The sequence below is a fragment of the Heterocephalus glaber genome, unplaced genomic scaffold, assembly GCF_053883595.1.
Source record: "Heterocephalus glaber isolate CG9 unplaced genomic scaffold, H.glaber_assembly_v1.0 deba00000347, whole genome shotgun sequence".
Lineage (NCBI taxonomy): Eukaryota > Metazoa > Chordata > Mammalia > Rodentia > Bathyergidae > Heterocephalus > Heterocephalus glaber.
The window spans coordinates 48070678-48095347 of record NW_028258143.1 but is presented as its reverse complement, the minus strand read 5'-3'; the positions used below and the strand labels follow the sequence as shown (position 1 = coordinate 48095347).

Genomic DNA, 24670 nt, shown 5'->3' with positions numbered 1-24670 from the left:
TGTCATATCTTAAGGTAGTTTTAAACATGCTCATGATCACTTAGGAATTTTACATGGAAATTTCTAAAATTGATACTTAGTGTAAACTGACTCACCATGATCTATTTCAGCAACACTTCTTTCTCTCATACAGTGAAAACTTAACCTACAGAATAAAAGCTTTATTTCCCCTTTAGAGCAGGAAAAAAATATTTTTCCCTTGGAGGAGGAAAAAAATACATGGAAACATCAACAACAAAATAATCCTCAAAGCAGCTTTACTTTTCAACAGCTTTACATGGGACCAGCTGTCAAATTATTGAGTATTGAAGAGTTTGAAAAATCTTGGCTGAAAGGCAGTAAGATCGAAAGATGATTATATTTAATGTTGGGAAGTATTAGCTCCAATTCTTTCCAACCTGGACATAGTGGAGAGCGTGGAGGGCTTTGTGATGTGTCCTACTCCTTCCCTTGTTTCGCTATGCAGTTTCCCAAAGAGACCTTCACATTTACCTGTTTTGCGGGTGACTGTCTTGCAGGAGATCGCAGGCCTGGTATCTCCTGTCTTAAAACAGATCGTTACCACTTTAAGGTGCTATCCAAAATAAGAGTCCAGGGCCAGGGATTTAGCTCAATGGTTTCCCGGCCTGCTGCGCAAGTTCAAGGACCGGGAGATACCTACCTGAGAGGCAGATGCACTCAGACTGTTTATACCAGGGCTGGGGCCAACCTGCCTGTACTCCACTCTTGTGTAAGTCTCCTGCAAGCTCTGTGACCCTCGGCCAGTTGCTCTATCACTCTGTGCCTCAGTTTTTTCTGTAATATGGGGTAAATACTAGTTCCAACCTCCTAGGGTAGCTTTAAGAATAGTCTCAATAAATCTGTTACTGTTAAGTGTTACTAATAATTTCATTTACTCTGAACTGTGTAATTACTCTAGTGGGTGGAGTTTCTCAAAGTCAAAGTGAGGAACTGTCGTGTCAACTCAGGGACTTGCTCAGCTTGTACATTAGCAGTCAGGGAGCCTAAAACTTTATCAAGAGGAACATGGAAAGACACGCTCTTTAGGAACTATTTGGAGGTCTCTTTATTCCTGGGGTGGTGCAGTGGGAGGCTGTCAGCTGAGTGCAGAACAGCCTTGAGAATACGTCAAGATTTCAGCCAGCTGGGGTTATGTCTACCATCCCATCCTTGAGATCTGTTTAGAGTTTCAGCAGTCATCTCCTTGATGATCTGTTTCACTAAAAGTTTACATAGCCGTCAAAGGAACACATCAAGGAAGACATACTATTTACATCTTGTCTCAATTGGCATATCATTTTATTTCTCATCAATAATCTATGGCCTTCTATAGTTAACTTTTCTAACCATACCTGCACTACCACAGATGTTTCTATGAAGAGGAGTGATGTTATTGTAGAGTTTAAAAAGGCTGCAGAGTATATACAATCTTACTTTTCTCATAGTTGGCTAATCTAAGTCTGTTAATCCTCCTCTTAACACCATAGAAGTATAAGATTATGAAAAGCCTGAGAAAGGAGCAAAGGAATGGAGGCATCCGCTTTGTAGTGGAACTATAGAGGGCTGGGAACTGCATCATCTTTGCTTGTGCCATGTCTTTTGAACCATAAATCGACATAGGTTGCAGCTCGCAGCTTTTTGGTCGATTTTTTTTCCAGTGGGAAGGAAAAGCCAGATCTGCCCAGTGTTAATGAGATCTTGCTGCCTTAAATAGCATCAGAATAAGCAGCGCTGACTTGTTCTTTCCACGGCTGCACATACAGCCCCCAGCCTTGTTTGCCCTTTTCACTGCTGTCAAGCATTCCTCTGATTTTTATTCCTTAGTGCATTATTGATGATCATCCCCAAGTCAGCATCTTTTCTGGCTCCTCTTCTATATTTTGATGGCTTGTGACTCCTCTTCCACTCAGCCTCATTACTGCACATGGCACGGAGCCCCTTTCTCATACCATCATACCAAAGCTCCCTTCCCCATGGTAGCCAACACCTTTATTTATATGGAAAGCAACCACCTGTGCTTCATAATGACCTCATGGGGTTCCTTTCTTGTCTCTTCCCTTACCAGAAATACTTTGTTTTTCTCCTTTTGCTTTTTATTCCGCAAATCAGTGTGACACATGCTACCTTCATTTTTTACCTATTACCTGACATAAGATGTCTAGATCCATTTGTTGTGCTCCAGGTCTCCAAGGAAGGAAGACAGCATATTATTACCTTCTCTCTTTCTCTACTAGGGAAGGAATGGAATTCTGAAATTCAAATAATTTTATTATGTCTCATATGTATTGAGGAACTTGTGGAATCTGGTCCCCTTATAAATACTAACATTTATGAAAGTTTGGTCATCTTCTACTTCAGAGGCTTCAATAACATTGCAAAGACCAAAGAAAAAGTCACAATAATTATTCTCTGAATTCCTTTGGGTCTATTTTTTTTTTTTAAGAATGATTTAGTCTTTCTGAAGTCCTTAGCAACCAGAACATCCTCACTGAAGTCTGTCTTATTTCTTCTGCATTCTTTCAAATAGTTTTCTGCTCATGACAACAACAAAAAATCTTTTGGTAATTACCACACTGTGACTGACATTAAAGGTACTGTTCTTGAAGTGTACATTTAAGGTTGTTTCTGGTTCCACTGATCAAACAAGATTGGACTTTCTAATAAATCAGCTTGCCATGCACATTGGTAGTACTGGTCTTGTATGTATAACAGATGAAGTCCAATCTAGAAAATATTACTGAGGCGAAGACTAGAGAAGCCTTGACTGTGAACACTGTAGTCAGTAGTTGGCATACTCAGTATTTCCTTTCTTTTCAAAATAATATGTTCTAGTTAATGAATGAGATAAGCATGCAGCCCATTACAACAATGAGTCTTAAAGTTGTTTTAAAGGTATTGAATTTTAGGATATTTGTTTCCTAAAAATACTTTCTGGTGCCTTATGGTGTATGCTAAATGGATATTTTGATTTCTTAAAGCATGTAAGCTGATATTCATTATTAATAGTGATGGGAGTGCATGTATGGAGCCTTTGAGGCTATTCTTATTACTTAAGTAACCACCCTTTCTCCTAAATTTTGTGTATCCCTCAAGAGTTCAATAAGGCTGGTGGTTTTATGAAGGTGCACTGCCTGGAAATAAGGTTGTAACCCATATTCTGTGGGAAGGGGTAATGAAGAAAGGTTGGACTTCTTTCTGCAGACCATCTCCAGTGTAGGGATAAGCAGCTTCCTCTTGATCATAAGTGATACACACAGTCCTGTCTGAAGATGAAAGGCTGGCATCTGTAACCCATGACGACCCTTCTATCAGGAGGATACATTATAGCTGCTTTTCTCCTGCTAGATTTATTCATGCCATGTTGTTGTAAACAAATACAGAAACAAAAAATCAACTCATAAATTCTTACCCAGAAGAAAGGTGAAATTTCTTCCAGTGTTACAGACTGAACCTAGGGCCTCTGGCATGCTAAGCATGATGCTCTACCACTGAGCTATGCCCCCAGCCCATGTCCTCTTTGCAATCATAGCACTTCTCTATTACCTTAGTAGTAAGAGAACAGTGTCTTGAAAGAAAAATGAATTTCCTGATAGGGTGTTTCTTACCTATTCAGTTAGGATAGCTAATATATGTGAGATGCAGTGATTCCTCAATGAATGAGTCATTTGGAGAAAAAAGCTCCCCTTCATATGGTTGATTGCATTAAAACCCATACCCCATGCACGAAGGTCTTAGAATATGGGCACAGCTGTCTGCATGAGAATCTGACCCCGGGTACTTTAATGACCTCTTTAATTTGTCTAAATATGTTTTTACAGTCTATAAGAGTACATTTTTTTACATGAACATTAATTTATAAGGACTGATTGTAGGCATTTAAAGCTTTTTGGTTTAAAATATATTTTGAAAGTTAATTTAACATATTTAATGATATACTCAATCCCAATCAGCAAATTACATGACTGTTAAAACATTCTTATTTTTACAAAGCCAAACCAGAATTTGAGATTTCTTTTGCCAAACTTTTATCACTGGTAACCTTTTTTAAAAATTCTGTTTTGAATGCACACATAAAATTGTACAGAGTTCTGAAGTACAATGTGATATTTCATGCACGTGTACACTGTGTAATATGCGTGATATTAAATCAGGGTGATAGCCTGTCCCACAATAACATTTCCCAGTGTACATGGGTAACATTGTTGTTACCTGGTACATATTTAAAGCCCTTTTTCTATGAGATAGAGTCCACACTCCTTGGTGGCCAAGGCTTAGGTGATTGGCCTGCACCAGCATCCCCACCTGTAAGCCCTGGTCCCCCAACTCCAGTCAGGCTCCAGGTTGCTGGGCCCCTGGTACAGCTCTCAGTGGCTCTCTGCTCCTTCCCGGCACATCTTTACCACGCACCTTGTTCCTGCTCCTTCATCAGTACTCCTGGGATGCACTGTGACCACGTGTTTACAAATCTGCCCACACCACTCAAGGCAGAGTTTGCTTGCACTGCTTATGTTTATATCTCCCCACCTCTTATAGGAACACCAGCTCGTGACACACTTGATATGAATTTGTTTAATAACTAAAAGATCATAGTACCCATATTGGAACACACACCTGCTTTAAAGGAAAAAAACCTAGTTATGCCTCTTCATAGGCAGTAGCTTGAACTTCCTCATATGCAACCTCTCACCACTCCACCCTCCTCACTACCCAACATTGCCCCAACTCAGAGGGGCCAAGTTCTTTATGGTCTTGTCATGGGCCACTCTCTCCAGATAAATCATACAATCTGAAGGGTCTTGAATAAATACTATAGCTTGACCCCTTGAGCTTCCATGGGTTGGAAACAACAGAAATTAGGGCCCAGAAGGTTTTGAGTTTTCAAATTGGGCTGGCAGCAGGAGAACTTAGCTTGAATCCTACCTTGCGTGTAAGAGAGAGAAGCCCTAGGGCATGTTTTCAGGGTAGAAAGGATAATCTCCTAACAGCAGGTGTTGCATTGCCAGCTTCCAGTATCTCGGGGACCTGCTGCAGAAAGGAGGGGTAGGGATGTCTCCTGTTCAGTGCACTATAGCCAGAAGGTACAGTAGGATGCCTGAACTCTTGACAGGTTTGGGCCACATTTTAGGAACAAAGAAAGAATCCACCCTTCTTCCCCAAAGGAGAATAATTCCATTTCTACCAATTTCTAATTGCCTAAAGTTTCTATACTATGAAAAATATCCTTCTATCTCATTTAATTGCAGGTGCCTGGAAGGATTAAATAGCTGCTGGTTTATTTTCATTCACTCATGAATGCCACAGTTATACTTAAATGTGCTTTCTGAGAGCTACATGCTTCTGGGCTTTGGTGCGCAGCACTGTGCTGAGCGAATCTCATCTCTGTCCTCATGCTGCTTTGGCTTTTGCTGGTTTGAGAGGGGAAAGAGTTTTTGAAACATATAGTAGCATTGGGGAGGTTACTTCTGTAGGATTGGATGGGGATAACACAAATGGGAACCTGGAGATATAAAATCAGGAGTTTTTTTATTTTTGCTTTACTGGGGATCAAATCTAGGGCCTTGCACATGCTAAGCATGCACTCTACCATTGAGCTACAACCCAGTGCTGCACCTACAAGCTTTCATATTTTTCAGCTCTGCTAATCATTGCAGTGGGGTGGGGCGTGGAGCTTCTGAAAAAGAGCCTCCTATTTTCTTAATCAGTGGGTACTTGGAGATCGTTTTTTATTTTTACTTTATTATCTTTGTGATTTTTATTAGTATGTCTTTGCAGTACACAATGATTACATTCACTGTAGGGGATTGGTACATGTACATAAAACATTTCATTTCCCTTCTTTTCCCCCATCCTTTCTCCTCCCCCCTTTATTTTTCCAGCATAAGATTCATTTCTTTATCTTATAAGACCTTATAAAGTCAATTACATATACAAATTGAAAACCAGGCTTGTACTAAATCAGGGTCACTTTTTACATTTCCTTAGTTAATGTCTACTGGTGCCAGTGCAATGTTGGGTTCTGAGTAGAAACCTGGAGGTGACAGATGGGTCTCCTGTCAAGGGGCAGCAGTCTAGCTCCCCTGTAAATAGGGTAATCATCCCAATTTATCATCCAAGTTAGGGCATTTTGCGGGTACAGGGTAGAAAGGCATCCCTGTCAGAGTGAAATGAAGACAGCTTCTATAGCTGTCCTCAGTTATCTTTTGGGGGCACAGCCTTCTGCCAGTGATTGCTCCCTCCTGGTTTTGGGGCCCATCAGTAATAATAACTATAACCCCCATGATGGGTAGAAATTTGTGTGGGTTTCATGCTTTTCTGGAGAAACATATTCACTATTTAATTTTTTATTAGACTTGTACTTTTCAAAACTCAGTGGTGTCAAAGGATGCCACATAAAAGATTACTGATTGAGAAAATAAATAGCTGTAGACTTGTGCCATACAACAAACACTGGGATCATTGTGCCAAGAATGTACCTCTAAGCTCTATGGCAGAGCCTATGAGACTTTAATTTCTGTACATGTTCTGTTTATCAACTTCTTAATTTCATAGTTCACCAACTGGAGGCCTAATAGCTTTCTGTATCTTTCAAGCCACCCAATGACCCTGAGTACAACTATCTGGCACCTCACATGTCTAGCAGGGACATCAGCTTTGAGTATTTTTCTCCCACCACCTCCCTAACCAGGGAGTTAGCTGCCCCTTCCTGCTCACCTCTTTGTGTTGCCAGCAAGGTCTTGGTGTTCTGTCCTCTAAAGCGAGGTGTGAGCAACCTTGCATCAGAAAGGTGGGGGGATAGTGGCAGGGACTGGGGAGGGTGGAGGAGGAGGTTATCAGAATGATCTTTAAGATTTAATCAGGTGCTAATGTGAGACCTTTGTTCAGTGCTATTAATGTTTCACACTTTATTAGATGAAATTAAAGCTGGAGGTACAAAGTAAAAGTCTGGCAAACCCATCCCAGTGCATTTTCTTGCAACAGTTATTAATTTTCTAAAAAACAGGACAAATATTATATTGACTGTGACACTGAAACAAAAGCTTCTATTTAAAATACTTGGTTTTCGTATGCCCTATTCTGTTTTCACATTCCTATAGTTCCCAACTGCCTCTCTAATTCTGCACTGACTGTGATGTTTATGCAAAAAAGTATTATTTAAATGTTTTATTCTGTTGTTAGAGATACTATAGAGCACACCCAGCCAGTTTTCTTATTCCCTGCTTGATCCAAACCAATCCTTCTAAGATGGAGGAAGGAGGGTCAGGATAGTATGATTTGGGAAAAGGCTAGAGCGCTGCTGTTCAGGCTGTGAGCCACACCCTGGCTTGTGCCTCAGCATCAAACGCTTTATGACTAAGCACATTCTCTGGTTCAGCTGATGTTTTTTCAGTTGCTAGACTTTTCTCTGTGAAGGAAGTTGCAGTTGATTTACATTGTGGTGCCTACTCGATACCTCAAGTGGATCTGTAGGAAGTATTTCAGCAACTGGCTACTTTAGGTCTTACTGGTATATAGCACAGAGAAGATAATTTCCTGAAGTGTGGACATAAGTAGAGTGAAGATGTGTGGTGTATATTGCTAACTCCCTTGCAGTGAATGCAGTCATTATATACTGCAGATGTATACCGATACGAAATTGAAACCAAACCAAAAGAAACAAAAATATTATATCTCAAGTACTTTTTAAATTTTAGATTTTTTTATTACTGCATGTTTGTAGTACATCTTACATTTCTCATGGGGAGCTGGTACATGTGCATAACACATCTCAGCTCTATTTTTATCCCCTTTCCCTCTCCCCTCCATCCTGCTCTTGGTCCCTTTGCCATTTGAAAAAGATTTGTCTGCTCTTTATTTATATTTTGGATTTTTCATGTAAGAGAAACCGTGAGATATTTAAGCTCTTGTGTCTGATTTATTTCACTTAACATTATGGTCTCAAAATGCATTCGTGCTCCTACAGATAACTCAAGTTTATCCTTTTTTATGGGACAGTAGTACTCCATTGTGTATAAACATATTTTCTTTATCCATTCATCTGTTGATGGACATATAGGCCACTTCCAAGATTTAGCTATTATGAAATGCGTGGCTATAAATATGGGTATGCATGTATCACTGTGAAATGATGTCTAACTCTTTTGGAAAGCTACCTACAAGGGAATAGCTAGGTCAAACGGAATTTCTAGTTTTAGTTTTTTGAGGACTCTCCATACTGATTCAAGTCCTTTAATTTTTAGGCTATGGTCTAACCTAGAGAAAATCTTGGTTAACCCTTGGATTGGTTTCTTGTTATTAATGAAATAAATTATGTAGTCTTGCTCTGTACCTTATACTGACTGCTAAACCCTTACTTTAAAGACTTTGGAATAGATCACAAATAAAGAATCAAGTAGCCCAGGATGCGAAGATAAAGTAGATGTCCTTCCCCAGGGCAGCACCACACACTGTGAACAAAGCCTGCCCTGCAGACCCCCGCACAGCTGGCCACATGTGCACTGAAAGCTTCTGTTTGGGTGGCTGCCCCCATGCTAGGCCAGAGTCCTCCCAGTTTCTCTGGACTGCGAGCTTCTGCCAGATGGCTCTGCCACAGGTGGCTGCCCTGGCCTGTAATTGAGGTAGCAGTCCTCATATCAATGTGTTTACTGTCTCATTAATTCTAAGTTTCCCAAAGCTTTTCCCAGTCCAGAGGCCACTAGGTTAAATCTCAAGCTGTGTGTCCTATTAATATGAGGCTGTGGAAAAACCTTTCTGTAAAAACAGATCAGGGCAAGGCGCAAGTGACCACGAGACCAAGTCGATCTATGAATTAAGCATTCATTACTTTTCGTTTTCTTTGGCCATATCTTCTCTGCCTGATTAAAAAGTTTTTTGCAATTTGTATGATTTGACAAGGTTGCAAAGACCGCTTAAAGCTTATTTCCTGTGTTTTTATTGTTAATCAAGTGATTATATGCATTGAAGGAGACAAAAGTTATTTTTAGTCTTATAAATAGACTATATTTGGAGAACAGTTGGCTGTTGTTTTAATTTGTAGTACTTGTGCCAGTGAATCTTCCCTTAACCAACGGTAGTAAAATTGTCGTCAGAATCTCAGAGCATGTTTTACCTTCATGCCTTATATACAGATAGGCTGATACTTCCAGAATATGTTCCTGGTTGTTAAACTCTTATCTTGGAACTTAGACATCGGCAGAATTAAATAAGACCTTGCTATAGACACCAAAGGCCTATGAAGAATTTTCTTTCACCTTTAGAAATCATAATTAGAGTGATTTCCTCAATACTGCTGATGAGAATGTAAAAATAGAACAGTCACTTTGGAAAAAAATACCAGTAGTTTTTTTTTTTTTTTACAGCTAAACATACATTCTTCCATGCCATGTAGCCATTCCATTCCTAGGTAGCTACCCAAGCAAAAAGAAACTGTATGTCTGTACAAAGACTCAAGCATGGACATTCACAATAGCTTTATGTGTAACAGCAAAACTCAGAATTGCTCCAAATGTCCAACAAGATATGTCAACAAACTGAAGTATATCATATAATAGAATAGTACTAAGCAATAAAAAGGCATGAATTCTTCATCACTGTTCAACATGGATGAATTTCAAAATAATTATGCTATGTGAGAGAAGCCAAAGAAGATGAATAATACTCATTTCACTTGTATGAAATTTTTGAAAATAGAAACTAATCTGTAGTGACAGAAAACAAACAGTGGTTTCCTGAAGAGAATAGAGACGGAGGGGAAGGTGGGAGGAATTACTGAGAGGCCTGAGGAACTTTTGAGGGTGATGGATACATTCAGTATCGTGATTGTGGTGATGGTTTCTGAAGTGTCTCCAGATGTCAAAGTTTTTATCATTTGAATATGTGTAGTTTATGGGATGTCAGTTATCTTTCAGTAAGGCTGCTCTAAAATAAAGGCCTCACCTCTTAACTCCTTATATTAGTGTAAGAAGAGATGCTAGTATTTGGACGAGTGATTGTCCAGGTTTTAAAGGGTATGGCCCCAGCCCTGGTGTGGGGAAGTATCCAGCAGAAGCTAAACACTCCCCAGAAAAGTGCAAAGTTTTCCCTACTGTTTGAGTCCAAGACTAAATGCCCAGGTTAAGGCACCTACAGAATTCTTCCTGTTTTTCAAGGAGATAAAATACTTTATAACATTTGTATCTCCCCCCCCACCTTTGTTTTACTAAGAAAATAAATGAATTCTTACCTTCATATCAAGTGAATGTTGGGGTTTCTTGGCAGGCATAACTTTAAAGTTTTCCAAACTTTATCCAATATTTTAGTTTTTTTCTTTTGTTTTTACTTTTTTCATCTTCTTACTGAGGAAAAATGAAACTATAAACTCACTGGCATATCATAATCACTAGCCAAATGAGGCTACAAGGTTATTGATTATACTATTTCATTGCTTTCAAAATGAGCAATAATAACATAATGATTATTGGACCCTTCCATTACTGTGCTGTCAGCCAGTTCATAAAACTCTACCTTAAACACATTAAAGGAAATTCAGGATCAAAATATCAGTTTTTATGGTTGTGTTTTAAAGAACAGATTCAGTATTAGCCAGTTTCCCCGTCTCAACCTGTTTCATGTTCTCACACTGTGCAAAAGATGATAGTAACAAACTGGAATTTACCCAAATCCTATGGGGAATAGCGGATGTATGCCTGTTTCTTTTATTTCTCATAAATTACTTCCTCCTATAGGTGAATAATACTAATACTCAAGTCTGTTTGACATATTGGTCCCCAAAGCTGCTTGCTTTATAATACCTATAAGAAGCCAAGTATCTCTTCTAACTACTGCCTTTTCTTCCCACCCAGGATTTGACTTTTTTTTTGTAAAATGGAAATAAAATTATATGTAATATACTCATTTCTCATTTTCCTCCAATACTTTATCATTTTCCATTGTCTCATAAATTTGATAATGTGAGACACCTTGAAGGTGATTGTGTCATGTCCATGCTTGTGCGGTCTTAGAGTTTTCCAGGGGAAAATCTAGAGGCTTAGATATGTATGCAGGTAGTGTTTGAGGAGTGCTTTCAAGATCAGTATCTGTCAGGAAGCAAAGTGCATGGAATTTGGCAAATGGAGGAATTCTGGTGTGTTTCACCCAGAGCAAAATCCTCTCTTGGCAAAGGGAGCTTTGGAGCAGGGAAGACCCAGGATTGTCCAGCTTGAGGAAACAGGGCCTTTTTACTCTCATAAGCTGTCGCTGGAGAGAGGGCCTAACCTGGGTAGAGACAACTGTCTGTGGCCCACAGGGGCTGAGCTATCAGCTGCCAGACCTAGCAGATGGGAAACAGTTGCCTCATTCCTGCAGAAATGATCTGGGTATCACACCTCCATACCTGCCACACCCCAGCCCTGGGACTGCTGGGATCCACCTGGGAATAGTTCTTGCAGGACTGATTGATCCTCATCATCTTCATTCTTTTCTGTTCACTCTAGATTCCTTTCATCTGAACTAGCTCTCTGCTCTTGTCTCTCAATGGTTTCTCAGGGTAGCTAGGGGGTGACCTAGAATCTCATCTCAGAAAACCTTTGAATGAGAAATGGTAAATCTTTAAAATCATGGTTATGCAGTGTATGATACCTGATGCTTACTTGAGATGAGCCAAGAGTTAACTTGCTTTGGGAAAACAAATGGGATTCTCACTTGGGAGACACATTGTGGAAATTCTTAGAAAATATGAATAATTCTTCTATTGCAGGGACTTAACCTGGGGTTTTTGAGAGTCTTAGAATCCTCTAAAATTTTATGCAAAATTTTGCATACATGCTTCTAGAGGATATCTTTCAGCTACAACTGGATGCTAGTGTCTCAAAGATTTATTTCTTACTTATTCATACATTCAACACAGATTGACACTGTGTGGCTCTGGGAACATGGCAGTGAACAAGACAGATAAGGTCTTCATTAATTGGAGCTTATGTTCTGAGCATGTGGCGTTACCTGAAGAGGCACATAATTCATAAATAGCTAGCATGTCACAGGGTGATAAGGACTCTGAGAACAAAAAGTTCTGAGTAAAGAGATAGTGCGATGGGCGTTTGGGGGTGGTGAATGGGTAGTAGCAGAAATTGGAAGGGAGGGGGCTCTCATGGAGGACAGTGCTTCTAGCAGAGGGCAGGCAGGTTCGGGTGTCCTCAGTGGGAGCCTTCTCTAAATGCTCAAGGGTGCACATGAGGGGCCATTATGGCTGGGGGTGGAGCAAGAGGAGAAAGAGTGTGCTGAGGGCTGAGGGAGACGGAGTGGGAGGCCTGGCCAGGTGGGCTGTATAGACCATTGGAGACACCACGGATTTTACCCTGACCTGGGAAGAAACCAGAAGGTTGAAGGAAATGTAGCACAGTCGGACGGCCTGTCTGCAGGCTTACCTGATTACTGGGTAAGGTTGGCTGTGGCCAGCAGGGGCTGAAGTGAAGATACCGCAGGCTACTGTGGCACCTAGACGAGAGATAGCAGTGGCCTCTTGGGGTGTAACAGTGGAGGCCTGAGAAGTCTTTGTAGATCTCAGAAATATGCCTTTTACACAGAATAAGGTTTTGTCTGGATCATAAAAGTGTTTGAATCTAGCAGAGAAATCAGAATGTACAGATGATTTCAGCACACAATAAGAGCAGTGATAGAGACCTAGAAGCGAGTGTAGTTAAGGGAATTATTCTGGTTGGCAATTTAGAGTAGGAAATGGCAAAGTACATGCTGCAGAGGTAGGTCACTAGAGCAAGATAAAAGTGTGGACTTTACCTGGAAGTTGAAATGGTATTTCCTACATTAGGCAGCCCGTTCTAATTTGTGGTCCAGATTCTCCAGGAAATGGATGAGTGTGTGAAAGAGGACTGCAGGGAGCTGAGACTGAAGACAGGGAAGCCAGTAAAGATACTACAGGTGTCCAGGGCAGAAATCTCTCACCTGTGTTCATCGTTCACCTGCAATACACAGAGCACGGCTGTAAGCATTCTACACATATTAGTGCCCCTCATTCCCACACATCCCTCTCAGGTAGGCACCATTAATGTCTGCATTTCACAGATGCACCCCAGCTCAGAGAGCCAACCAGAATGCCCCCAGTCCAACCAAGAGGCAGAATCTGAACACAGGCTCTCTGACTCAAGAATTCAGTGCATCTTATCAAGACACGAGCCTGGGATTTAGGAACAGGAATGGAGACAGTCTCTTATTTTGTCCCACACCGAAGTGTAACGACCCGTAATTTTGCATCAGTGAGGTAGCAGTATCCAGAAGAAGCCTCCTCTCACCTCCTTTTCCCCGACTTAGAGCTTGGACTGTCTCTGTCATTTCACGCTGCTCCTCTGTGTCAGTGCCACGCACACAGCAGATGTTCCGGGAGTCTCTAATTAGGACAGCATCTTTAAGTCACCACGTTGTGAGGTATCCCAAGACCACACTTTTTATTTCCTTGGTAGTACTTCATACTCAGCGCTCCTTGGACCTCTTTTCCCCTCAGCTTTTGCTGGGTGTGAGCTGGAATTAAATGAACTAACAAACTACCACCATAATATCACAACCATGTGAAATGGTTGTGAAATAAGCTGCTACCTGGGGAGAAAAATGTACAAAGAGTGAGCAAAAACTTCAATGAATGTTTAAATTTTAAAAAAATATTACAATAAAAGACACATTGCCATTAAACTCCTTCAAAATATTCTCCCTTGCTTCAAACACACTTCTCCCATCATTCTTGCCACTTTCTGGAGCAGTTCTGGAGGTCCTCACTCATGTAGGTGAATAGTTCTGTCCTCTGTCACGGCAGAGCTCTCGTCTCACATTACTTCTAGGGTGGCAATTTTTTGTCAGATAAAAACTTTACGGCGTGTTCTCACCCACCTTACTCACCAGAGCTGGCACTTTGCAACTTGTGGCTCTTCCCTAAACACAAAATGGTCATGAGAGGTAAACATTTTTAATTGATTCAGAGCATTAAGGCAGCAGGCAGTGCAATTAAAATACGAAAGAGGACTTCCAGAACTGCTTCATAAAGTGGCAAGAATGATGATGTCAGTGTGTTCAAATAAGGGGACATGTTTTGAGGTGTGTTAATGGCAGTGTGGGTTTTACTGTAATCATTTCTTTAAAAATTAAACTTTCAGTGTATTTTTTAATCACACCTTGTATCTTTTGAGTAATTACTCCGAATACAGTCATGTATTGCAGATATTCACTGAATAACTGTTACTTTTCTAACCATCAAAATGTGGAGGATTTTAGGAGTAGAAGGAATTTGTGGAGAAAGCAGTGCCCGGAGACTGGCAGATTTAGTTTGCCAAAGAAAGATGCACTCTGCTGCCTCCCCTGGATAGATTACCACAGAGTGATCTTATTTCCTTCTCGGTTTAGACCCAGGAGATACTGAGCGCCAGCATCTTTTCCATGTAGCTCTTCATTATATTATTAGTTTCACTAAGCATAATACCTACCATACCTGCCATATCGTAGGACCCACGTGTTATCCCAAAAAAGCAAATAGAAGCGTTCTGTCCTGACAGGTATCCAGGTATGCAACCCTTTAAGTGTAATGCAAATAAACAGAAATAGCGAACAGGGCCAGAGGGCTCCAGTCCTGGGGGCCTCAGTGCATATCACTGGTGTCCCTGTTTCTCCAAACAGCAGCACAGCACAGTTAGTGGCCTGGGGAGGAGGACAGGAAGCTCAAAGAAGATCACAGAGTCTGTGTGAAACCAAGGGAATGAGTTTATTTGGGGAAGCTGGGCATGGTTTGAAAGGAGTTGATGGCCATTGGATTAGAAGGCTTCAGAAACCCCCTTGTCTTTAGATACCAGTCTTTTAAAGTACCAAGTGCAGTGGTCTCCACGCATGTGTAAGAAGCCCTAAAATCACATCCAACCCTACCCGGCTCTTCCTTCTCAGCTCACATGCCAGGTAAGGAGCATTTTTATTTTTGAAATCCAGGTGCACAGTCAGGAGAAGGGAGAAAGCAGTGACACCCATCTTTTTAATGAGCATTGGTACTGGAAGAGAAATTAGCATCACCCTGAATTTTATGTGATGTCAGTTAAATGAAGGTGTTTTATAGCACTTTATAGCAAATTAGAATCAACCAAATTGAAAATAAGCCTAGCAGCTGGGATAAGTAATCAGGTAAGTGGCCAGTTTTGCTATTTTTGCTCTGAGCTGAAGACAGAATTTGAATTTCTAATGTCCCAGAGGTGTGGGGCTCACAATTGAGCAGCCTGGATCCCAGGATGATTGTTTAAGATGCCAGCGACTCAGTCTAGCCTTCTGGTCCACAGCCTGTTTTGCCCATTCCCTGGAAACGGACCATGGTAGCTGTGAGTGTAAGCAGGAGAGAGGGTTGTGCATTCATGTAGGACGAAGCTCTGCTTTTGGCTGAACATTGGAACAGGCTGAAATTAGATGACCCAGAAAAAGGCAGGACATCATCCATATTAACTGAGGTACTCTAATGAAAGAACTGAAATTCATATGAAGACTTTCTGGCAACTCGTGAAATCAAGCCAAATCGGAGAAACTATTTCAACACGTTTATGTTTTAAGAAAATGGTTACTGTGTTCATTTGCTGCAGTTTGTATATAGTCAGGATGCCCTGACATAATCAGTCCTGGCTCTGGTGGACAGGCTTTTCTAGCAGAGCTTTTTAATCCAAGAGCCATGAATTACTTTCATGAATTACTGGGTGATTTTAGTATCCAGACTGTGTTCAGGACATTACTGGATTCAGAAGCTTGGTGATGCTGGGCATCGTGGGTTTGGTGGCCCAGCACATGTCTGATGTATATGTGCTTGCTTATGTGTACATAGAGCAGGGGGAGGGAGAGAGAGGAGAAGGAGGGGCTGGTAACAATGAAACCTTGGCGATGGCTCAGCGCAGAAGTACAGTATTAAGAAGGCAACAAATGAAGATAAAATGATGCTGGTAATTATGGTTTGTAGAGAGAAATTTGAGTAGTATATAGTTTTCATTTTTTTTCTTTGAAGCTGATGGGTTAGATGAAATAAACTAATCTTCAGTAGATCTTTGACTTAGATTGTTTTCCATCAACCTCTGAGAAAAACAGATTTCCTTCTGTTTTCCATGTATAAAGTTTCTACTTGAGACACTTTTCTCAAAATATTTGCTTATTTTCTTCTCTTAAATTTTTTTTAATCTTAAAAATTCAGATAGGTTTTTAGATACCCAACTGCTGAAGCAGCAAGTAATTTTTGGTTTTTTCCAGTAGTAACTTCTTCCCTAATCAATAGCCCTTACTTGACGCTCAGTAGTAGTTTAGCCTTGAGGTCTGGATATGGAAAAGGCAAAGTTTTAAATTTCCATCATCATTACCTTTTGGTAACTCTGCTAATAAATAGTCCCCTAAGTCAAAGGAGTAACCAGGAAAAGCTGACTCCTCTGCTCAGGTATCAGATGCATCATGACACCTGAGTGAGCCGGACAGGTCCCTGATGGATCCAGCTGATCCTGAAAACACATCTTCAGTACTGAGTTGCAAGCTGGCAGCCTCTGGTGCATGACCCTGCTCAGCAGACTCAGGTATTGTTCAAGTTAGCACTTCACAAGTCTGACAGATCACTGTGTTCTGAAAGCATTAAAACGCACCACCTGAGTTGTAGAGGTCACCCACTGTATTTTGTTGCTTAGATAAAAATGGGTGCAGAGAATTGAGTGAATTTATAGGCCAGGAGTTCATATGTGCTGACCTGTTATTTCCCAAGAAAGTGTTTTTGTAGTCTCCTCTTTGTTTTGCACTGCCCTCTCCTGGCTAATAAATTTCTTAGTAATGAGTGTTTAGATGAACAAAGTGGTTGAGGCTGGGGACTGCAGTCATTTCTACGTTCCACTAGAAAGTAATTTCACATTTTTTTATTTGAAATGGGGGATTGACATACAGCGATTAATTCAGATGTGCACAGATACAAGATTGCCAAAATGATATAAATGGTTGTAGAGAATATCTGTAGGAGAGTAATTTGGTTATTTATATGGACTTTGTAATGTCTGTGAAAGAAATGCTTTTGCAGTTTATTGCATCATTAGTCAAATTTTCTGAATCATTGATGTGAAAATCTAGTGTTAACTGGAAATAATTTGGACGCTCTTTCTCCATGTTTGTATTTTACAGTGGCTGCTAATTTACAGAAGATTGTAGATGATCCCAAAGCATTAAAAACATTGACATTTAAGTTGGTAAGTGGAAAGTTATAGAAGAAGATAATACTGGCTATGCTGTTGCCAGCAAAGAAAAGTAATGTAGTTTAATCACCCTATTCTGTGATTTTATTGTTGTTGATGTCTTCTTTGGGGATAAATTTTTGGTATTTGTCATTTGCCTTGGCAGTATTTGGGAACATTTTCTGATCATGACTAGAAATTTCCTCTCCTGTGAGTAGAGCTTGTTCTCTCCCCGTCACATCTTTGATTAAGAGTGGCCATGTGAGAATCTGAAAGCCCGGATGTACCATTTTGCTTCCAGTTTGTATGGCAACTTGACCATGAAAAATTAGACTCTTTTCAAAGCATCATTCTTAGTAAAGTTGTCCTGAGGTGAAAGCCAAGTGGTTCTGACTTTTAAAAATAGAGACTGATTGTTGTGGAAATGGTGTAGGTAATTGGAAGGGACTGTGGAGCTGCTCACTGAAAGCTATGAACAAAGATGTAACATTTTACCTTCACATTTGAAAGCACAGTAACAGGTTTTTGTAGAGAGTAGATATTCGAACGATTTTTATGCACTAGTGATTTTAAGCAAGCACTGGGTAGTCACAGGGATACAGACTACTGGGCATTCTGGGGTCGTTGTGGAGCCATGAGACAGTAGTTACGGCTGCAGATGGAGAGAAGGTCCAGATAATGAGGCGAAAGTAACTTTTACTGGACGTTTTAGCAAATAGTACATTAAGGTCAAATAAGCGTCTTGTTTTAAAATTATAGACTAAGCTTATCAAGGACCACTCAGACAGAATGCCATGAGCAATTCAGGATCCAGACAACCAGCACTTTGCTGTGCACAGTGCATATTGATGGTCTGCTTTGTTTCTTGTGAGAATTAAATGAAAAATGTGTATGGCCAAAAACATTAAATGCTTAGTTACTATAAATGTGAACTTGGTGCTAATTAACTTTTGGGTCCCGCTTCTCATCTGATTTCAGCTAGCCAGACCGTGTGATAAAAGATGAACTCAAAGCCAGGGATAGTGTTGTAGGCCTCTAATCCCAGCTCTCTGGGAGGCTGAGTCAGGAGGGTCACAAGTTTGAGTCCAGCCTGGGCAATTTAGCAATATAATGAGACCCTATCTCAATAAAAAAGAAAAACTATATCTGAAGAAATTCTGTCTCTTTTCTAATAAACGAACATTATATTCAGACATAACAAATTGCAAAATTCGTCGTCTGGTTTGGGACTGTACTGTCACCTCTATTGTTTCTAATTCATCTGTAGTTTTGTAAACATGTTTTGTTTATGTGAGGACGTATGACGAGAAAATGGCACCCTGTGTCAGCATTTCAAGCCAATATAAATGTCCCTCTAGTTTTTCTACCATCTCCAGAACATTTTCCTAATTTTGGACATGAAGATGGAGAAAAGCATTAGAAACTTTCTTGCTGGCTTGTTCCCACTAGCTCTAAATTTGCTTTCTGGTAAAACACTGGCCCTTTCCTACCGACAAAGATTTTATAAACATAACTACTATATTCTCTGCAGGTAGACAGTAAAAATAGTGTAACATTTTCCCTCGTCCCCCCCTCCAATCAACGTTACTTGTTTCCTGGATTCTTTCTTGATTCTTCCCTGTTCGTCTCTGTCTCTAGCACCTTAGGGTCCTGTCATCTTCGGATCCTGCTGTTCTTGCTGACAGTCCCCACTGCCCAGCTGTGGGTACCATTCTGTGGCTACAGACAGAGTAATCCTTCAGGTCCAAAGTGTTCCCAAAGGTTAGGCTCTTCACTGTCCTCTTCTAAAACCCATAGCCCTGAGCATGACACAGCCCTCTGACCAGGTGCCCCCTAGATCTTTTGTGTACCTTACCTCTGGTAGCAGGTCCCTTCCGTCTTGGAAGCCTGTGCCTCAATGGGGTTTTCTTGGCCATGATCATACAGTGGAAGCTGCAGACTGCTCTGGTCTAGCTCCATAGCCCTGCTCTCAACAATTGCTCCTTCTTAGAGGTAGCCCAGCAAAGTGTGGCTTGAGGGTTTCCTGTATGTGGATTCCTCCTTTTGGGTGAGTGGATACATTCACATCAGCTGAGACTGAGTCTTTTCTTGTACCTTAAAGGTTGAATAATTCTGTCTGGCATAGGAGAATCCTAGAAGCAAATCTATATGTGTGTTCCTTCCTGCTACAGCTTCACAGTGTGGTCTTGTGGTGTTCTCAGTACATGGAAGTTGATGCCTTTTTCCCCAAAGATAGTTAAAGATGTTAAACAAAACCAAACTTGAGTGACCTGTTTCATCACTTAACTCTCTGTCCAGCCCTTGTTAAAGCCTGAGTGGGTTTCTTTGTTGTTGCCAGCAGCCAGCCAGGTTTAGATCCATTTGACAGAGCTAATTTGAACTGAGTTTTTGGCCTAATTTTCTTTAGGCCACTAATACCCTAGTATACTTCAGAGATTCACATGTATTGCCTTCCTTCATCAATTTGGTTATTCTATTGAAGAATAAAAGATCAAAGTGTTGCAGCAGCATTGTTCCTCATAAACACTATTGCTGTCTCTCTCTGCTGTTTATCATGATTTTACCCCGTTTTGTTTTGTTTTTTTGGTACCAGGGATCGAACTCGGGTCCTTGCGCTTGCGAAGCAGGCGCCGGAACCATTGAGCTAAATCCCCGGCCCAGTTTATCATGATTTCAATCTCAGAGGTTTCATTGCTTTCTAAAAAATGAATGCCAGGGGCCTGAAAATTGTTCGAAGAAGAACAGTATCTTGGTACTGTGGTTCTTTACCTCCCTGCACATTGACTTCATTCAGGGGACCATGGAGACCCTTGAAGAATATCCCTAGCACCCAGGTCCTGTCCTGATAGTTTGCTGCGCAGTCTGGACTTCGGGAATTTTGACAACACGTCTTGGTGATTCCAGCGCCTTGCCAAGGTTGAGACACATTGTGTAGATGACTCAGTCGTCATCTCCTTGTCTACCACTTGGTTCAGGTTTGTTAAAGGTGTTTATCTTCATCTTGTATATCTGCTTGTATAACAAAAACAGTGGCCGAAGGATAAAAGTGACAAGGATATAGGTTATATGAAACAAGTACATTTATTTTTTTCTCTGCCCAGTGAGATGTTTAGCCTTATTTGACAGATGAGATAATAAAACACGCATGATTTCCATCCTTGGCATAGCCAGGGGCTGGGAGATCAGATTCTTTTCACTTTTAACAAAGCAATTCAGGCACAAGGGGCGTTTCATCTCCAAGATTACATACTTTGACTTTGACATATCAGTACCTTGTTAGGGTTGTTGTAAGTCCTAAGAAAGGTTTTTCTAAACATTCTAAGTTATTTTTAAATTTGCTACCTTGAGATTTTTGTAATGTAGGTGAGCCTCGTTCCTTTCAATGTGGAATTTTTGGAATTGCATTAGTGAAAATATGAAATAAGGTATATGTAATTTTCCCTTGAAAGAATACCAATGTAAATACATGTAATTAACACTCAGTTGGTACACAGTTATGAGAACATTACAGATTTTAGTTGCTGGCATTCAATAACATTGTATCCATTGCAGATAGAGATTTTATAATCATTTTAGCAATTTTTTAGAAGTACTTAGGCATATTTAGATGCTTCATGACTATATAAAACATCATTTCGCAAAACGTAGGTAAAGTCAAGACTGAAATGGGTAAAACTAAGAGTTAACTTTCTTCTCCTGATGAAAAGGAAAAGGATGAGATGAAGGTCTGAAGGGAAATGGCCAGTTCAAGAACGCTCCTGTAATCCCAGCACTCTGAAAGGCTGAGGCAGGGCGATCTCAAGTTGGAGCCCAGCCTGTGAAGTTTAGAGACTTAGGGAAGACCGTAGCTCAAAATTAAAGAGGTAGGGTAGTGCTGTGCAAGGACCCTGAGTCCAAACCCTAGTACCCAAAGCGGGGAAAGAAAAGACCCACATGGCAGCCCGGCCCCCTGCTCTAAAGTGGTGACTCTGTAGGGGTGGTCCCCAGACTGGCTTCACTTAGAGCCTGGAAACTTAATAAAAATGATAACATGGGTCCCATCTCAGGCCCCAGAAGTTGGCGTCTCTGGGGGCTGAAGCACAGGAATCTTTAATAAGCTTTCCGAGTGGTTCTGATAAGAACCAAGGCTGAAGGAAAGTTGCAGCTGCACACTTTGGGAGGCACTGGAAAAGATTAGCGTTTCTCAAACTTTAGGGCACTTTGTAATCACTTGGGAAACTCAAAAACATCCCAGTGCCCGTCCACACCCCAGACCAGTTCACTCACAACCTTTGGAGTGGATGCAGGAATCACGTTTTTGAAGTCTCCTGCTAATTCTAAAATGCCACATTTGTGGCAGAGGGAATCCCTGGTGACAAATGCTCAGCAGCCACACCTTTAGCACATCCTGTGGGCATGAGCCGCACCTGCTGGCCCCATAGGCAGGGTAAGGAGAAGCTGGCACTCAGAAATTAGGGCTCATATTCCCATGATAACAAGTGTGGTGCTTTACACTGTCTTAGAAGTCTCTGATAGTGTGTCCATTTCTCTTTAGTAAGGAAGGCACAATTTTACCTGTGCCTTTGAAGGGATTTTTGGCTGGTCCTAAGAATTAAACTGGTGATCAACAAGAGAAAAACCTACACATTTATGTAATATAAGTCATTTTTTTTTGTCAGAGAAAAAGGAAGTTTATTTGTATATAGGAGATTTTTCAGAGCATTTATTTATTTAGAAACACAGAATACAATCTGGGGTATTTCTCATGTTTCTCCTGTGCAAGTGAAGTTGATCTTCTGAAACAGAGATGAGATTTCTTAAATATGGTGTTCTTAAAAATCAATTAAAGCCTTTTGTTTTTGCTTTTGGCTAAATGTTGAAAATTAACTGGTGTAAATATTTCAAACAACTAAGTTCAATAAGTATATTCAAGTTGGTGGCCTTTAAAGGTATTTAAAAAGACTGAATTAATTGGCTTAATTTTTAAGTACATGTTTGAATGGCTACTTGGTTGCTAACATTTATACTCCATGCAGATTTGACTAAATTTTGCTGAAGCCCTTCTTTAGTTCTGGAAGTCTTTTTGTTGTCTCGTTGGGAGAGTGATACTGTTAACTCTATTTAGCAAATATAAGAACTGAGACAAAGGAGTTCCAGGGGCGAAGCTAGGAGATGGCAGAGCTGGTGTTTGAACCCTGGCCTTGTGACCAGACTTATGTAATATAAGTCTTAAATGACATAGGAGCTTTCATAGGGAACTGAAGACACAATGAAGCTATTAAAGTTGAACACTGGTAATGGAATTGGACAGTAAAGAACAGTAGATTGTGGAAATGTAACAAGACAAGGGGACTTGGATGAGGGTAGTGAATGTAGAGAAGTGCATCAGAACATAGAGGTTAGTTAACAAGGTTTGTACCAATTTCTCTGGCCTTTGATTTTCCTCTTCCAGGTGCAGGGAGGATACCTTCCTTGTGGGAGGGTTAGCTCCTGTTTTCAGAAGGTCAGATCGGAGTGCCTTTCCTTCTACTTAGTGTCTTTAACTTAAAACAACATGCCAGAGTGGTGTATTTTGGAGGGGTACTTAGGAAGGGCAAAGGTAGCATGTTCTGAACACCTTCAGTTTTAAGTCAAGGCTCAGAAGGTGTAGATGTCAATCCTCTGAGGCTCCCCAATGCCCACTATTTAAAGCAGAAGTTTATTTTGGCTCACAGTTTTAGAAGGTTGAGTCCATGGTCAGTTAATTCCAAGGCACAAATGGAAGAGTGGAAGGGCTTAGTAGAGAAAAGCTGCTCATCCCCTGGCAGCCAGGAAGCAGAGAGAGAAGGTAAAGTTCAGAGACACAAATATATCCTTCCAGACTCTAACCATGCACCACTTTCCAACAGCACATTCAGCTATGATTGAGAGACTGGTAAGTATAGTGCTGCCATGATCCAATCACCTTCCAAAAGCCCTACCTCTAAACACACTAGACTTTTTGGGGACACTTTAGATTCAAACCATAACAATGGGTAAAACTGATGATGGTGCCACAAATCAAGGCAGTGACATCAAACTGTGCTAATAATCATTGCTCACTCACTGTAAAAAGGTGAAGGCACTTTTACTTAGGAATTATCCTAATGAGGCAGGAAGTGATTTTTATTTTATCTAATCTCAGCTTGAGGATACTTCCCTTTAATATTCCATGTCACAAAATGGAAATCACTTCTATATACTGAAGTACCAACCATGACAGACTCCAAGAAAAACATTTGTGATATTGTTTGGTTGTGAGCTCAACTTTTTTTAATGAAACATTATTTTTATTTGGAAGAATGACTGACAAACTTATTTTTGTTAACATGTAGTGAGTTTAATGTTAGGTATTTGGCAGGCTTTTTCCCCCAAAATGAACAAAGTAAAATTGACCCTTAAAAAAAAGGAGATTACTTGTTGTCAATAATAAATTCAAGCTTTCAAGTAAAAATAGGATTTTGGAAAACTTGCATCTGCCAGTGTAAGCTTGCCAGCCCCCCATACTTAAAGATTTTCTGATGGGATTGATGATGGGTGATATTAATGAATATGATTTGTTGACATTATATAATGAAACTTTCATATTTATAATGAAAAATGTTAACATTTAGAATATCTGCAAAAACTCAATGATGCTTAAAAATCATTCACAAATAAAAGATCCATTCCAAAGGCAAGCGAAATGAATGGATTTTAATGTAACACTATAAAAAGTTCAGTGCTACAGCTTTACATTCCACATCACAACTAACCTTTAAGAAACTACTACTAAGAAAGTTTGGTATGCTAGCGAATGATATCCACAACTATTTGGAAAAGCCATTAAAATGCTCTTCCCTTTTTTAAGTACATATTTGTATGAGGCTGGATTTTCTTTATGTACTCCAAGAGAAACATAATGGAGTGAATTAAATGCAGAAATATGTATAAGTATCCAGCTGTCTTCTATGAAACAAGACATTAAAGAAGTTTGCAAAAATAGAAAGCAGTATCAATCCTTTCAGTGGTTTTGTTGTTAGTTTTTAGTGGGGGGCACTGTGGTTATTTTTCAATATAGATTTTATTTTGTCAACAGGTAGTTTATTATTACTAATGTGTAATGAATCAAGTAAGTATTTCTGTTTTAATTTCTAATTGTGTATAATAAATGTAACCTACATAAACATGTTTTGTTTTCAAGTATAATGATTATAAAATTATTTTAAAATATTTTGTACATGTTTTAGTGCTAAACTATTATAAAACTTTCTCAGTTTTAATTGCTAAGACAGTGAGTAAAAGAAAATAACCCTCATAAACATAAGCTTTTTTGAGTCTCACATCATTTTGAAGAGTATAAGAAAATCTTGACGCCCAGCAGTTTGAACACTGCTACTTGGATGGTTCTCTGATTCCTTTTCTCTGAGTTTCAGAATCATTTGCATATTGTCCTCCTTTGTATGGTGCAGGCACAGGTGAGGAGAGGAGAGGGGAAAGGA

General features: G+C 40.1%; 1 protein-coding gene across 3 annotated transcripts in view; it reads left to right on the top strand.

Annotated features, from left to right (window-relative positions):
- The window catches only part of Stk39 (serine/threonine kinase 39), a 284753-nt gene that overhangs the window by 255988 nt on the left and 4095 nt on the right, over positions 1–24670 (top strand). For 2 of the 3 annotated variants that reach the window (XM_004857609.3, XM_087199899.1), the window contains exon 17: positions 17143–17207. The exons of the other annotated variant lie outside the window; for it this stretch is intronic. In XM_004857609.3, coding sequence (XP_004857666.1) covers positions 17143–17207 — 65 coding nt within the window. The remainder of the gene's footprint in view (positions 1–17142; positions 17208–24670) is intronic. 3 annotated transcript variants of the gene reach the window in all.